Here is a 17,542-nt window from a genome sequence, read left to right on the forward strand (position 1 = left end):
CAATGGGTGTAAATTGTTTACCAGTCGATTTAGGCCAACGTAGAAGTCTTTTTGTCAGTCTGTAAACGGCTGTCAGATGATTAAATAGGCTTATTGTATGTTGTGTGAGGTCGAGGAAAGACGTTACCCTTTTATCAAATTAAATCTAATCAATCCTTTAAATTACATCAACCCTATTTATATATGTAGAATTTTAATTCATCATGTATTAGTGTCACATTGGCATGACTAATGGGTTTTTTTTAAACCTAGGGGATATTTCAGAACATTTAGAAATCTACTGCACTATACAACTAATATGACATTTCTGTAATTTAAGTTAGAATATTGCTTATCGAAGGTTTAAATGTTTTGAACTGTTATCACTATAGTAATAATGAGATAGTATAAATAAACTAGTAGTCAAGATATTAGAAAATAATATTTTCCATTGTTTCGAGATAAAATTGTTTACTTGTATATGTAAATTTTGCGGTGTATCTCTATAAGTACAATCAAACAGGTTGTAAGAAAACATGAAAACTAAACCATTAAACAACAGTATCTGTTACCTGTGATGCTAAAGAAAACTCAACATTTCTCCTTATTATGGTCGGAAACATAAACAGTATTCAGTAATCACTATGAAGTCATAATATCTACCTAATAAATTAGAAATTTATATAGAACATTCTATCTAAATATCGGAACAAAAAAACATAACAACTGTTTATAAATGATTCAAATTCGATTTTTAATCTTACACATAGAGTTCATCAAGTTATGAATTTCCGCATGCACTATTAAAAGAGCAAGAGTTTTACTTACAAGGAGTCACAACACGAACATACCACATTTACCCACGTCAAAACATTTCACAAGTGGACGGCCGTCGTAATTGACCCTTGCTGTTAATAGGACGTTAAACTTAATAAACTAACCAACCAAAACAATTTAGCACAGAAGTCCACAATATTACGTTCCACAACAACGTGTGAATGCCTGGTGAGTTATGTACTTAACATTTACCTAAGATAAGTTTTTGTTTGGTTCATAGTTCACTAATGCGATATCCGAGAACAAAGACTATATCTAATTTGAACAATCGGGAATTTTGTTTTATTTTAGGATAATCCAAGTACTCTATACAATCAAATGTATATTTCGACCATAGTATGTGCTATTGACTAATAATATGGGGTCAACATTTAAAAGCAATGTTATATTTGTGAATCGAACACAAAACAAGATATAAAATGTAAGAAAAACTCACGGCATATGTATATATTTACAGGCTTGATGTAGTTTGGGTTTGGAATTACTCGATTATTTTAGGACATGAACAGAACACTTATTAGGAAATTCACCATTCTCAATTCAAGGACCACTGTCTTATGCTTTTTTTTATTAATTCAAAGAGTAACTCGCCTCCATACTGCGTCCTTATCTCAGCTTCGATTGTACTTGGATGATCTACCCGATCATTTATCTAAAGAGTAAAATCAACAACGAACATTTAAGGACGTGCTAAATTTTGAGATAGGAAAGGTCATGGAGAAAAGAGACAGTCTTACGGTCTACACCTAAAGTTTGAACTAGCTGGAATTAGCATGTGCACAATAAATGAGGATACTTTAGTAACCTTCAGCATATGTCCTTTGAGTAGGTCTTAGAACATCACATCGTCGATCCCACGTCTAAGTCGCAGTGTAGCTTACTCTATCCCTGGAAACATTTGCTGAGGCATCATGAATAATTTATCACTCAAATCCCCCTAATTTGATTGGTTTCGCAATGGATTGAGGCGTTCATCTTGACCAATTTTATATAGTTATATTAAAACTCGCGCATAATTCGTGTATACCAACTACTGTTTTTCACATAGAAGCCTGTAGTAAAAATTGGTCATGTTTTACTCATAAGACGAAGAAAATATGGAATTTATACCGTTTTTACACTTGTCAAATGCAAACACTTGTTTATAAGATGTTCAATCTAAAAAAAATGAATATTTTGATTAGACGGTCTATCGGCTTTTAACACGACCCTAAGCAGTGTATGTTGTTTTGTTGAGCCAGTATCGATATCTACACTTTACACTTCTAGCCAATGATCTACACACATGCATTTTTTCATTTTCGTGGAAAATTTTTACAAGATAACCGCAACAAATGTGCCTAGGGGTATTGTAAGTAACTGTACAACTTACACCTGGGAGGGAGGATGAGGTCAGGAGGACGCTGGTACTAACACGTACCACTATCTGATAAAGTTTTACACATAGTATGGTGTTTCTATAGAAAATTGTTTTTGGGCTTGGCTTTTTTATCCTTTACTTGTCGCATCAAATTGATTAAACTATACGCTTGATATCATCTAAAAGTTCAGTGTCACCTCTATGTAGAATAATTCTGTCAGAAAAATGTCTTAAAAGCTGTCTTGATATAACGCGCCACACATCTAAACTATGTTCATTTCTCCTGTATAATATATTGTCAGATATCAATTTTAAAAAATAAACTCGATGAAAATGTTAACTTTGTCAAAATATACTACGTTTGCTTAATTCACAGAGAATTATTGTTCATAGTTAACACATGCAAATGTAAAAGAAAACTTTCTTTTACAAATGAATTGTTGAGGTAAGGTGACACACTTCCTTGGATGAAAAAAGAACATGTTATAACTAGAAATAGGATAAAGATTGTGCTCAGTGACTTGGCAAGAATCTAAGGTTAATATATAAAGAACATTAGCAGAATTAGACCGAAACGGATAAAGACCATAAACCATCACTCTTATTTTCAATAAAGACGTGTAATACGTCGATAAAGAAATATATATATCAGGTTTGTCTAATGCACCAATATTTTTTGGGGACACTTAACCTACATTTTTATATAAGACGTCTTATCCATCCAAGATGACCGCCACCTTTGCGAGCTATATCTGTATAAAATACATCTAATTGGCTAAGGTTACTTTAAGCAAATAAGCACTTGCAAATAAAGTGAGAGTATCCATACTTTTATAGTGTTTGATAAATAAATAATTTGATTATTATTTCAATTTCAAAATGACCGCCATTTTGAAATCCTGCCGTATAAATTCAAGTTGTTTTCTTATTTATCTGTAAAACTAAAGTTAACGCTCTTAAACGTCTACACCCATATCATTGATACTTATTGTTATTATTACTTAGGATCATTCTGGTAGTGTTAAACTTCATGTAAATAGACGCCATTTTGTATTCTAAGATGGCCGCCAATTTACAACATTTATCTATATTTGTATATAATAATGATAATATAACATTTGGCTTAGCTGACTTTAAGTAAATAAAAAAAAACACAAATACAGTGAGTATTTATATTTTGTAGCGTTTGATACAAAATAATTCGAATCTTATTAGAATTTCAAAATGATCGCATTTGATCTCCGACGTCGTCCTTATAAACACACCGTGATTGCCTTTCACTACGGTCATTAGAAAACGTTTAACCATTTTCTTGGAAAACATGCCTCATATCCAAAGATGATTATAGTTCTAGAATCAAATTTTACACGATACCAATATTTGTCGTTCAGGAAAGAACACTCATACAAGAGCAATATCATGTAATTAGAAATAGCCTATCCTGATGGAGATCTTCACTACATCAGCACAATGTTCTATTGGTATACCTTACACTGTCTACAGATGCAAGATGTATCCAAACATTATAAAAGATACTGTGGAAACTCATTAATGTCATTTGGAAGAGAGACAGGATATCGGATAAACTGTAGAGAGCAGAGAAGTTTCCGAAAGATACAAATTGCAAACAAAACAAAGCAATAACATTTGAGGATCATCTCCTTTTTGAATGTGAAATGGGAGATTGTATTTGCCAGAAGAATGGGAATCTTCATGACGACAAACGAATATATTTTGGATAAAGCAAGAAGGCAGCCAAGGCTTCAAATGGTTTATTATGACTGCAACTATTTAATGCATATGGATGATACCACATCACTTTCTATCACTACAGCAAGGGAATTATCAGAAAATATCTAAACGAAATCACTTTGGCAGGCATCCGAAATACTTTGCGTGATGGAGATTCAGATCTGCAAACAGAAGTACTAAATGCAAGATAATTTGGGATCCGTCTACCAAAGAAGGTTTCATGGATGAGATGACCGCACTCATAATTGCATAACCATGTTCATGTCCGGCCGTCAACCACATCTCAGGAAATCTTATGTGGATTGGGGGGAAGATATTCCCTCTGTAATAATCAGATAAAATGCCAGGAAAATTGGTTCGATACAATCGGTCCTTTTGCATGAAGTTTAACACTCTCAGAATGTTCCTAAGTGTCAATAATATGGTTGTAGACGTTTAAAATTTGGGCCTAGCTGGTATAGAACGCGAGATATTGGTCGCAGAAGGTGGTTTTTCACAGCCATTTTGAAAACCAATATGGCGGCCTCCAGGGGTCGTGATTATTTGGGGTCCATTTTTTCCTGAATTCTTATATCTTAAAGATACGATATGCAAAGTTCCATGCTTTCTTCAAACGATTTTGGCAAAAATCAACCTTAGCCGCTCCACTCTAATGTTATACGTAATCTGTGATTCCTACAATGTATGACCTGCTCAGGTGTAGTACATGTTATATTTAATGAGGTTAACCAATTTTTTTTCCATGGGATTCTTTTTAGTATATATACACTACGAAAAATGAGATTATTTAAAACATATGCTTAGAGTAATTTTTTGAAGATGCATACCAAGCTTAGATGCAGTTAAATTTATATCGATACAATTTCGTAATTTCCTGCGTATTACCCGCATCGCGGTATAGCGCGCGGGAAGCAAAATCAGACATTTTCTTTAATGTATAAAATAAATTACAGATAACCGCACCGGCAGATTGCCCGCGGGTTATACTTCCATGTAATCCTTGAGTATTGAAAACACAAGTGACTGGAACATTTGTATTGTACAAAGGGTTTGTAAATATTAAGGTGAAACCAAATAGATGTCATACCATATGTAGGTCTGCTTATAACTTTTTGACCTCTGAACTCTGTAATGTGGATAACTTGAACAACACAAATTAAGTTTTTATGGTCACGCAAAGCCGTGTCTAATGTTACCAGCAGTCTTATGACCTTATCAACTTCACCTAAAGATTACGCTTATGTTATCAAAGCCACAACAGCAAGACCAGCCTTATTTAAGTCGATCACATTTGTCATAGAAAGTTTTATATATTGCTATAAGGTTCTAAGGGATTCAGGTTTTTGTGTGAAGGCTGTATCAATTTTTCCGCCATAAAAATGTAAAAACAAAGTGTATTTCCGAAAAAGGTTTTCCATTTTTGTGTTAACATTAGTAATCTTCAAATGTCGATTCTTTGTTGAACTCATATGGACAACACAAATGATTATGAAATGTTTTGAGAAAATACCAATACTGCAAGTGCAATATCATATAGACAACACTCCATAATCATAAGTTCAATGTGTTCGCAAATTTCTTGGATATTGGCATTTAAAATATTAGACAATACGACAAAGCAAGTAGTATGTAGTGGGCCGCATAAAGGAAACATTATAACAGATGATACAATTATTATAAATATTGATAATTGTTTAGTCGGCTCTTCCCAGATTTGAAAACCAATGCCCGTTCACTCTTTTATTCCGAATTTGTATATTTTAAGTTATATCACTGGTAAATTCTTGCGTAATATACTGGTGTTGAGGATCCGAAAAAAATGAGTAAATGCAATTCAAAAGAATCAAAATTATTCGATCAGTTAAAATATTTATATGTTTTGTTTTTTGTTGTTGATAATTGTAATACCACACTTTTAACAATGCCCCAACAATGAAAATATCCTGCCGTGAAAATCATTAGCTATAAGTATTACATTTTTATAGAAATAAGAGTTGATAAAGTTGGACGTTTAAATTAATTCATGTGGCGATTCCCCTTTTTTCAATATATTTATTCATCAAAGAAATTTGACTAGTCATTGCATATTTTTTGTCAGCATCAATATTTCTGTTATTATAAGTGATTATGGCCTCAAAGTTGTGTTGATATGATTTGAAAGTGATGGTTTTGTCGTTCCATATGTGCTAACAATGCTCCTTCAATTGGCTAGTTACACTTAATGGTCTAATATATCTCTCTTGTCATCCAATCTGCATTGCTTGTTCCATGTGAAGGGATATGAAAGGAAATTAACACTTCATAAGGCAGCAAAATTGCTTAAACGTCTATATAAATAGGTATTTATGTGTCACGGAGCTTGATGTTCATCACGATCACACAAATAAATCCCAGATAGAGACGTGTAATTTTAATCTTTATTCCATCTGTGAAGATAAGTCTGATACGGCAGCTGACCCCGATGACGTCATTATGATATGTGAAATATGTACCTATTGTTCACTGGTATATGTATATAGAACTATTTAACTATTATTGGCTGTTTTTTTCGTGAACGCTTTGTATTTGTACGAATTTACACACAAAAGACGCTGATACAGCTATGATTTTAGCGTGACAACGCCCTTTTCTTATAGAAATTTTGCTATATCATTTACACATTAACATTTGTAATAATCGAAGCTTGGAATCACCACCTTCATATTTCAGATGTTTAAAAAAATATTGCTGTTCAAGTCCAAATGTATCTTACAATAGAACGGCGAGTCTAGATAAAAAAACAAAATACAGGCAAGGGAGTGACATTTTTAAACTTAAATGCAAGAATTCATTTTGTTCTGATAAACTTTTCCCAAATAGCGTTAACGCAAAGCAAAAAGTTTTGATGAAAAGGGGTTTGGAAAGATTGACCACACTTAAAGTTAAATTAATATGATTTTGAACAGGGAATAAATTTTACAATTTACATAAAGCCGGATAGTATCCACAAACTGATTTATATACTGTCGAGACTGTCCTATGTGACTTTCCAAGGGACCATTACAAGAAAGACACATAGGACAGGTAGTCACTTAAGACAGTCCAAGTACATCAATGTTAATGAATATATCAATTAACCTGATTATTTTTAAAAATACATTAAAATACAAGCAGACATACACTGATGTTTGGTTTTAAACTGTATTCCAGAAAAAAATCTTTCTTTCTAGACGTTCCGTTCTTTTTAATGACTTTTCATTAACTTTTTACAATGAATGTTGATATCAAAGAAGAAAAGACGCTGTTAAAAGTTCGAAAAGTGTATTTCAAAGTTGATACGAATCTAACATATATGAACGATGTGTCTGTTATAGTCATATATGACTATGTAATGTTTAACACTTTTGGGTATCACAGTTTACGTAGTATCCTTCTGTAAATTGATCGCAGTATTGTAATGATTACATGATTTTGTGTGCAATAAAGGATAGGTAGCACAGAAGATAAATGGAGAGTTTCTCTATCAGTCACCCTGGTGGATGTTAGGACATTACCCTGGTGGTTGTTAGGACGTCACACTTGTGGTTGTTAGGATATTTCCCTGATGGTTGTTGGGATGTCATCCTGATAGTTGTTAGGACGTAACCCTGGTGGTTGTTAGGACGTCATAATGGTGGTTGTTATGATGTCATTCTGGTGGTTGTTAGGACGTCACACACTGGCGGTTGTTAGGATATTACCCTGATGGTTGTTAGGACGTCATCTTGGTGGTTGCTAGGACGTCACCCTGGTGGATGTTAGGACGTCACTCTGGTGATTGTTAGGACGTCACCCTGGTGGATGTTAGGACGTCACTCTGGTGATTGTTAGGACGCCACCCTGGTGGATGTTAGGACGCCACCCTGGTGGATGTTAGGACATTAAATTGATAAAAATAGTTTGAAAATGCAAGTAGAATATATGCTATTAGAAAGATGACTTGGCAGTTTTTTTAAATATAGATAACAATGAATGCTGAAATGTGTGCCTGTTAGTCATCGTTAAGTGGAGTGACGTATTCATACAGACAAACCTTAACTGTACTACAATGCTCCAGTGCCGTTGGTTACTGATTCGATGGTTCGTTCAACCGACTTGATAAAACTATTATCATAGTATGGCTGATATAATGATTTAAGTCCTTTTTGTTATTTTTTTAAAGTGTTTTTAAAATGAATATTTTGCCTACATAAAACTGTTTATACATTTGTATATACTTTTTTGTTATTTTCAGAAGATCATTTATACTTACTTTAGTTTTATATGCAAAATAGTGAGATCAATAGCATATTTACTTCATCACACGTTGAAATATATTGATAGGTATGTTTCATCAAATACAATGCTACACGTTGGTTAGATTCGATGGTTCGTTTTTTATATTTATCATAGTATGGGATATAATGTTTTAAATCCTATTAAAGTAATTGAATATTTTGCCTTCGTGTGTATACAATAACGATCATCATTATTACTTACTTTAGTTTTTATGCAAAAAGTGAGATCAATAGCATACTTACTTCAGTATTTGATAGGGTTTTCATTCATTCATATAACGGGGGGCTATAAAACAATCGATCAAAATAAATTATAGGGTTCATTCATTCATTGATAAAACAATCAAAATAATTATATTATCGTAGTGTACAATAGTGTAAGAAATAGCATCACCAAACCTTAGCACACATGTATAATGATATAGACATTAAAAAATACTGGAATGTAAACAAAATATAGAAATTAGAAATAGAAATTAACATAAAAACACATTGAATGGTATTTAATAAAAACGGCCTTACCTGGAATATCTCTAAGAACTAAATTGGCGAAACGCATACCAAACCCCTAAATACAACATAAATTATAATGTTTACATTGCTACAATTCAAATTTCTATAAAAAGAACTAAACACAAAATCCTACCGCTGACACCGCCCACACAAATGCTGGTTTTAACTAGTTTCGCAGGATCCCCAATTACGAGTAATCAAACACAACATTAAACCTTTATACCAAGAGAAATCAGTACTTAAACAAAGAAATAAATTCACCCCTGACGTGAGGTTATGCTAGATGACGAAAATAAAGTCAAATAAATCAAATTAAAAAGCAAATGGACAGACGTAATAAACATGTAATATCGTTAATGAGCAAACACGTCAGGTAATCACTGAACTCCCCAAGATCTGTATGATATCTATAAAATTACCAGGATTGGGTCATAAAATAAAATCATGTTTATCCTATATTAGTTCTTGCCTCAGCCTTCAGTATGTGTATGTCTATAATTACTGACCAGCCACCAACTTAGAAGAAGGTCGGGGAAAATAGCTGAGTTTCAATACCGGTATGAATGGAGTTCTTAAAAAGCTTAAGTTTAGACTTGGCCAATCATATATGACGTTACAAAAAGATTAGCTAAACAAAAACTTAAGTCGAAGACTGCTTAGGCTCGGATCCTAATTCGATTTGCCCTCTTCTACTTCTAGAATATAACTTCATACTTTTCTCCTTAGAAGAGCGCAAATCGAGTTGAGTTCCGGGGCCTGGTATATCTATATGATCAATAGCACTGTCACATTATGGAAAAATCAATGGGAAAAATAATTAGCCAGTACTACTAATCCTACATAGAAGATCCATATTACTAATGTTTCTGAACTTAACTGCCATCCATACTTTGGCAAACGATGCCCCTTTAGTTACAATACTTATCCACATCGGTAATGTTACTCCGTCCCCTGCGGTTATGCAAATTGAGGATGAAACCTACTTCATTATAATTAAGTGTTCCATTAACTCTATAGTGAGAACAATTTTCTTTAATAGACATAAAGATGTAAATAACCATCATCTAACATATTTTATAAATTTTACATGACTCTTGTCTTCTAATGATCTACAACTTCTACGGGATTTAGGCTTCTTTATGAAAAAGTCTATTGAACTGAGTAAAGCTGGTTCAATAAATGTCTAAGTTGTTGTTTTAATCTACTCTGTGTTACGTATGTTTTACTATCGATCTTTTTACGTGGATGCAAAAACGGAATAAATAAATAAATAAATAAATAAAGATGTAAAATATTACAACACTTTTGTTTCAGCCGTTAAAATTTTCGTTAGTGAGCCTACCAGAGGCAGTCTTAATGGGGGTACTAGGATCACCATACATGGTGAAGATTTCGCAGAAAACAACTTTAATTTGTTACCAAAGGATGCTGATCTTGGAAATAAGGTGACATTTGTGTCTAATCTGAAAACATTTGAATGTATGATCCACGCTGACGGGACAACTAAAACTCAGATCATGTGTGATACACCGTGAGTTAATTATATATATATTGCCAATACATCCATGTACGAAATTGTGTAAATATACCTCCATATTCTGGTCTTTATCAGTAAACTGTAACGTTATATTAGCCTTACCCTGGTCGAAAGCTACAGATCGTTTTATATGCTGGTTTTTTTTATCATATCGCAACCAAAGACAATACATATATTGTTAAATGGTTATTGTTGTTGTTGATACGGTAATTTAATAATTTCGAAATTATTATATTCAACAATTAAAAATTGTTGTCATATGACAGAGATTTAAATATAATTATACTATTTAAATCTCTGTATATAAGTATATTAACTGCTTCACATTCCTAATAGACCTGTCATGAACCCAATTGAGCTGGTAAACTATGCAATTTACACCATCCTCAATTAAAAAAACAAAACCAGTGGTTCTTGTAAGAAGGAACTTTTATGAGGATTAGCCCATTTCTTCATATCAGCATGATTGAACAGATTTATTTTCAGTGGTAAGGCGATACAAATATATACCTCTGGTGTTATATAATTTGTTTACAGAGCCATGCCCTACAACTACTACCGGATACATGTGTCGGTAAACAATGCCGAGGCAACCATCTGTGGTAGTTGTCACTTCATCGTAAGTTGTTTTTATATTGTAACTACGTAATCACGTTTACCTCCCAAAAATTCAATCATTCCATAGTGATATTTGTTTTTTTCAGCCGCTTCAATTCTTGCACTCGTGAACATTAATTGCGCTTAAATTGATTTCTACCAAGCCATTAAATCTAATATGGTTTTTACCATCCCATTAATTGTGCTGTTGTTTCTTATAAACTCAATAATTGTTATAAAAGGTTTTACCAATTCATTAATTTTGATTTAACTTTTGTATTACCAACCCAATTATTGTACTATTGCTTATTCCGAACCGGAAATCATTGTTAACAATAAATAGCGTTTTTCCAACCTGTTATTTTGCACAATTGGTTTTAGTACCATTTTTGCAACTTTTAATTGTACTATTATTTTTAGCAACTTTTAATTGTACTTTTGTTTTTCCTAACTCATGTGTTGTACAATTGATTGTACCAACCCATTAATTGTGATAATGTTTTACCAGCCTCACTACTGGCACACGCCCCAGATTTATTCCGTGTCCCCGACCTCAGGACCGCCAGGTGAGTTGAAATTAACAAAGTAGAATCGCTACTGTTTGAGTGTATACTAGTACTATCCGCATGTAGTTCGTGTTAATAGATAATCAAACTGTTATTGTTATTATGCGACCATTTTTTTTCATTTTATTATTAGTTTTCTCATATATATTTTTATTCAATATCATGTGATATTACAATATATGACATATTGATAATGTCCATATATGATTTTTTAAAATAGTAGAAAAATATGATTTATTGTCTAAAGAAACTTCAACCCAAACGTGATTGGAATAAGACCTTATTCACGGGTATTTTTTATTTTGTGTGTTTTAATTTGAAACGTAATTGTTAATAGGTACATTAATTACGGTGTGTGGCCGAATAAATAGCGAACTTTACGGACCAGACATGGAGAGCCCAGACGGAAATTCAGACATCATCAGGAGGTAAGCGTCATTATGTTGACATTCTATCACCAATAAAGAATGATTTGGTTTGTTAGCTTTAACGCCCTATTCTCAGCTATTCTCATTTTCGAACAGGCGGAGGCTTGCGGTAATATTTCGGGATCCGCAACTGCGGTTTTAAACACTTATGACGTCATAAAGAGGTTACCATATTTTAAAGTATAGGTGAACTGATAACGTCATTAAAATATAATAATTAGTAACATAAGTATGATTTCTAGGACAAGAATACTTTAACACATAAGATTGTCTAGGACCTGAATATTTTAACACGTAGGATTGTTTAGGACCTGAATATTTTAACACGTAGGATTGTCTAGGACATGAATATTTTAACACGTAGGATTGTCTAGGACATGAATATTTTAACATGTAGGATTGTCTAGGACCTGAATATTTTAACACGTAGGATTGTCTAGGACCTGAATATTTTAACACGTAGGATTGTCTAGGACATGAATATTTTAACACGTAGGATTGTCTAGTACATTAATATTTTAACACGTAGAATTGTCTAGGACATGAATATTTTAACACGTAGGATTGTCTAGTACATTAATATTTTAACACGTAGAATTGTCTAGGACATGAATATTTTAACATGTAGGATTGTCTGAACATGGATATTTTAACACGTAGGATTGTCTAGGACATGAATATTTTAACGCGTAGGATTGTCTAGGACATGAATATTTTAACACGTAGGATTGCCTAGGACATGAATATTTTAACACGTAGGATTGTCTAGGACATGAATATTTTAAAACGTAGGATTGTCTAGGACATGAATATTTTAAGACGTAGGATTGTCTAGGACATGAATATTTTAACACGCAGGATTGTCTAGGACATGAATATTTTAACACGTAGGATTGTCTAGTACATTAATATTTTAACACGTAGGATTGTCTAGGACATGAATATTTTAAAACGTAGAATTGTCTGGGACATGAATATTTTAACATGTAGGATTGTCTAGTACATTAATATTTTAACACGTAGGATTGTCTAGTACATTAATATTTTAACACGTAGAATTGTCTAGGACATGAATATTTTAAAACGTAGAATTGTCTGGGACATGAATATTTTAACATGTAGGATTGTCTAGGACCTGAATATTTAAACACGCAGGATTGTCTAGGACATGAATATTTTAACACGCAGGATTGTCTAGGACATGAATATTTTAACACGTAGGATTGTCTAGGATAAGAAGATTTTAACACGTAGGATTGTCTAGATATCCTAACCAATGTAACTAATATAGTCTTTCTCCTTGATCTGACATATACGGAATTGGTTTCAGGGTACAGGCTGGCGGATACACATGTGAAATGAAAAATGAAACCGGCGAGTTGTAAGTAGATTTTGTCTCTTTTACATGCTCTGATCGTAAATGAATAGCAGGATGTCTATCAATACAGCAGTAACACGAATAAATCCAAAGTGTATAAAAAAACCCACCGACATTCATAATGTTCACTTCTATTCCTTTTTACCTTCCTATAAGCATAATTTCTTTGTTTAAGAATATTTTATCATATCCATTGCTACCTTCTCAAAACAGATATCGTAGATTTGTGTATTTTTATACCAGAAATATAATTAGAAATATACTTGTACAAGTCGCATACATGTATACCAGTACACATCAAGTTAATATTTAAACCATTTTATAATTCGCATAGAACTTATGTTTGATTTCTTAATGTTCGGCAGGTTTCATCTGGCCCTAACTGACTCACGTAACGGATGTTTCACGTGTAAACTTTCTCCGACCAACTCACGGACAGGTGTGTATTGTTTATTAAGGATTCCATCGATTATATACACTTTTATCAGAATAAAAATATTTAAAGTTAAATGTGCTGTAATTTCCATACTCAAGAATCAAGAAAAGGTTTTAATATCTTATTCACCATCACAAATTACCGACATGTTGAGAATTACAATACTTACAATGCATGGGTTTTAACTGTATAAAAACAAATAAGAGCTAAAATTATTTTTGGCAGTGATGCCAAAAATCATTATATTTATATCTTCAACTCAGTGATATGACTACAAACATGTAAGGTCAGACTATTATATAAGTTGTGGTCTGCTCTTACATTTAACAGTGTTATTAGTAATTATAAAGTGATATATGCAGGTATGTTTCCATTTAAATATGCATAAAGCATAAAAAATAAAGAATTTTACAGTGCATAAATTTAATGTTGTAATTAAGGTTTAAATGGCATCATAAATGTTTGTCTGTCCTTTTGGATGTTTTTTTTTCTCAGCTTAATTCTTTAAACCTGTTGGCTTTCATTATATTACTGAAGAAAAAATAGCATGTCGAAATTGTCGCTCAGTAACGTCACATATAACTTGAAGAACAAAACATCATAACATGCAACTTGGAAACATTGTCTGTGTGAAATAATAATAAATATATAATTTAATAAATAATAATTTATGTGCTGTTAGAATGAGTCTCGAACAATAAAAGATTATATTTTATGATCACTAAATAATCTTTGTTGCTTGCAGGCGGTGTCAATGTAACATTTTTGGTGACCGGTCATTTTGGTTTGTGAGTATATCAAACTTTTTGGATATGGATCTTCTTAATAATATTGGATTCTTATAAACCTCTTTCTGTGAATTGCATGGAAAATAATTGTGTTTGTAAAAGTATGAGAAATACGCAAGTTGTAAATAATTTAAGGTTTTACACTTTTGTTACGTTTCATTTTTTATTATGAATTTTAGGTCAATGACTTATATACAAAAGATTGACAGAATAGGACGACCATACATGTTCCAAAGCTATGCTCGTAAGTATCTAATGATAATCGTGTTATTGTATTAATTAGTTATTTCTTTAGAATACTTAAACTATCTCTGGTACTCTACGTTTTGTATCTCTAGATTCACTGTTGGGCACATGCCAGCTGCTGATGTTTTTGTTTTCTCAACAGGTTCTGCTACTTGTGTCCACCTTCCAAACCTGGCATAACACGTAGTTAAATAAGCCTGGCTGTTAATGATGCCAAATAAATTACACCCAAATATACCGGGATGGTCGCCACCATCCTATGATGGACTATTCAAACCGCTGTTTGTACGTGGTCCATCCGTCCTTCCTTTCGTTCAAAATTTGATATTGCTATTTCTAGACCTGATGTCATCTTTGATTTTGATAATTGATGTGCAATATTACTGTTTCTCAGAGATTACTGAAGGGATGTGTAGGATCAAATCGGGGCGTGCCTATTTAGCTTATGCATATTGCATTGTTGGGTGGCTGACAGGACAGGTAGTGGGAGCATATTCCCAGGGTATCAAACGTAGACAGAACAGATATTATCCTTTGACTGACGTAGTTCTCTCTATGGTAGATGCCAAGACCCCTCTTGGATAGCTGGATAATACAATATTGTTATTTATTTTGTCTTAAAGTTAATTCAAAATGATATTAAGACTTTGTGCACCGTTACATTTCATTCTGATTTTTCTTGCACCATTTGGAATATTTCCAAACACTTATATTTCTAGATACCGACTCAAGATTAATTTTGGAGATATGCCTATTTTAAGTTGATATTAAGGTGAAGATATCGTGTTATGTTTTCATATTGAATCCGTCATATTTTACATATAACCGTGACGCAAGCGCTCAATTTGATAAAAAGACGTTTTTCAGCAATATACGTGTCTCTACACTGTGATATTCCGTCTTTGCATATTACAGAGTTAGCTTCCTTGCGGGTAGGTATCGATTGTTACGTCATTATTTTGTGAGCGCAATTCACGTCGTTTTCTCCGAAACGTATGACGTTACGCTCGCAAACACATGACGTCACAATCAATACCTACCCGCAAGTGCAGATAACTCTGTAATATGCAAATTCGGAATTCATCATTGTTGTGCTAACGAAGTGCTGAGTATATATGTTCATTGTTTGTGATGTATAGTTAGGGGCTTTGTGATAATATTATTATTCAGTAACTTGCAGTATAATTGAATTCTTTTGTTTTCATTATAGATCTCAAATAATTCCAATAATGCCATAACTTTTAATTTGAGTTACCAGATATGTTTAGAATCAACGCAAAACACTTACTTAATTTATACCACAACCGAAGCAAAATAAAAAGATTTGTTTTTGCATTAAAATTTGTAAAAATTGAAATTGAAAAAATAATGAAACATTAGTGTAAAAACTCGGTATCATTCTTATGATTAGAGAACAAAAGCTTCAGCAGCCATGAATAACCAACTGCAATATACCTTAACAACATGGAAATGGCAGATCATGCTGTAAAAAAACAGAAATATGTTTGTCATTAGACAACAGTATGCGTTTTCTGAACCTCAACCGCTATGTATTGCTTATTTTTCCATTGATGAGCATTGCAGTCGCTACAGTATTCTTTTGTTTTTTCGTTAACATGTAATCTCTATGGTACCTGATGATTTACGTTTCCAGTTATCCACTCTGTGAGCCCTACGAGCGGCAGTACAGAGGGAGGCACTGTACTTACCATCAATGGAGAATATTTCGATGATACTCTAGGGCGACCGACGGTCAAAGTTGGAGGTAAGACTTAAAGCAGTTCGACATGGGTCATTCAAATGGAAGGATCGCATCACCAACTGTTCTTCTCCTATATACTGTAAAAGTCAGATTATCTTCTGTCACCGTTTGTATAAGGGTCATTTTTGAAAGTTCATTAAGAATCAATATTGGATAACAGTTGGCAAGTCACTGATATTGGAAACCATTGAGTCGTTGCCTAGCCGTGCGTTCCATTTGCAGATACAGCTGGTACGAACCCGCTGTATCTGTAATGGAACGCGCTGTACCAGCCGAACCGAACCGGTATAAGTGGTTCGTTTTCAGAAGCGTACCACTTGTATCCAAGATGGCGGACCCGAGATTCTTCATTTGTTACCGTAATGTTTTCTTTGTTGAAAATAAGGCAGAGTGTATTTATATCCGATAAAATCACATGGATCGTTTATATCAATGTGTGCTGAAATTATTAAGGTATTATTTTTATATCCGTTTCAATGTTAACACCGAAAATACTTAGCTTTTATATTCGAAGCGTGTCTTTCATATGGGTGCCGCCATCATGGAAAAATCCAAACGCGTTCCATTTTGCGGTGCCGTATCACTTTAGTGCAACTGGTACGAATCTGCAAATGGAACGCACGGGTAGTGAAGTAGTATATTGGTATATAAAAGCTTTCATATAGTAAAGTATGACGATTAATATATTTGTTCTTCAGGCAAGGATTGCGAGGTGTTGACAATGTCACCTACAGAAATTACATGTCGGACTCCTCCAAACCCCGATCCTCCGAGATCTTCATATCCAGGTATGTACCACCTGTTGTAATCCCGATCCTCCGAGATTTTCATATCCAGGTTTGTACCTCCTGTTCTAACCTCGATCCTCCGATATTTTCATATCCAGGTTTGCACCACATGTTGTAATCTCGATCTTACGACATCATCATATCCTGGTTTGAACCATCTGTTGTAATCCCAATCCAACGAGATCTTTATATCCAGGTTTGTACCATCTGTTGTAACCGCGATCCAAAGAGATCTTTATATCCAGGTTTGTACCATCTGTTGTAATCGCGATCCAACGAG

At 33.4% G+C, this 17,542-nt stretch overlaps 1 protein-coding gene across 1 annotated transcript in view; it reads left to right on the top strand.

The window, feature by feature from the left end:
- LOC138317789 (fibrocystin-L-like) overlaps nucleotides 1-17,542 on the top strand; it is an 86,808-nt gene that overhangs the window by 6,281 nt on the left and 62,985 nt on the right. The window contains exons 2-11 of the mRNA XM_069259681.1: nucleotides 10,051-10,267; nucleotides 10,811-10,892; nucleotides 11,379-11,436; nucleotides 11,774-11,864; nucleotides 13,195-13,245; nucleotides 13,608-13,681; nucleotides 14,424-14,466; nucleotides 14,646-14,710; nucleotides 16,367-16,477; nucleotides 17,173-17,262. Coding sequence (XP_069115782.1) covers nucleotides 10,051-10,267; nucleotides 10,811-10,892; nucleotides 11,379-11,436; nucleotides 11,774-11,864; nucleotides 13,195-13,245; nucleotides 13,608-13,681; nucleotides 14,424-14,466; nucleotides 14,646-14,710; nucleotides 16,367-16,477; nucleotides 17,173-17,262 — 882 coding nt within the window. The remainder of the gene's footprint in view (nucleotides 1-10,050; nucleotides 10,268-10,810; nucleotides 10,893-11,378; nucleotides 11,437-11,773; nucleotides 11,865-13,194; nucleotides 13,246-13,607; nucleotides 13,682-14,423; nucleotides 14,467-14,645; nucleotides 14,711-16,366; nucleotides 16,478-17,172; nucleotides 17,263-17,542) is intronic.

This window comes from Argopecten irradians, chromosome 3 (genome assembly GCF_041381155.1).
Source record: "Argopecten irradians isolate NY chromosome 3, Ai_NY, whole genome shotgun sequence".
Lineage (NCBI taxonomy): Eukaryota > Metazoa > Mollusca > Bivalvia > Pectinida > Pectinidae > Argopecten > Argopecten irradians.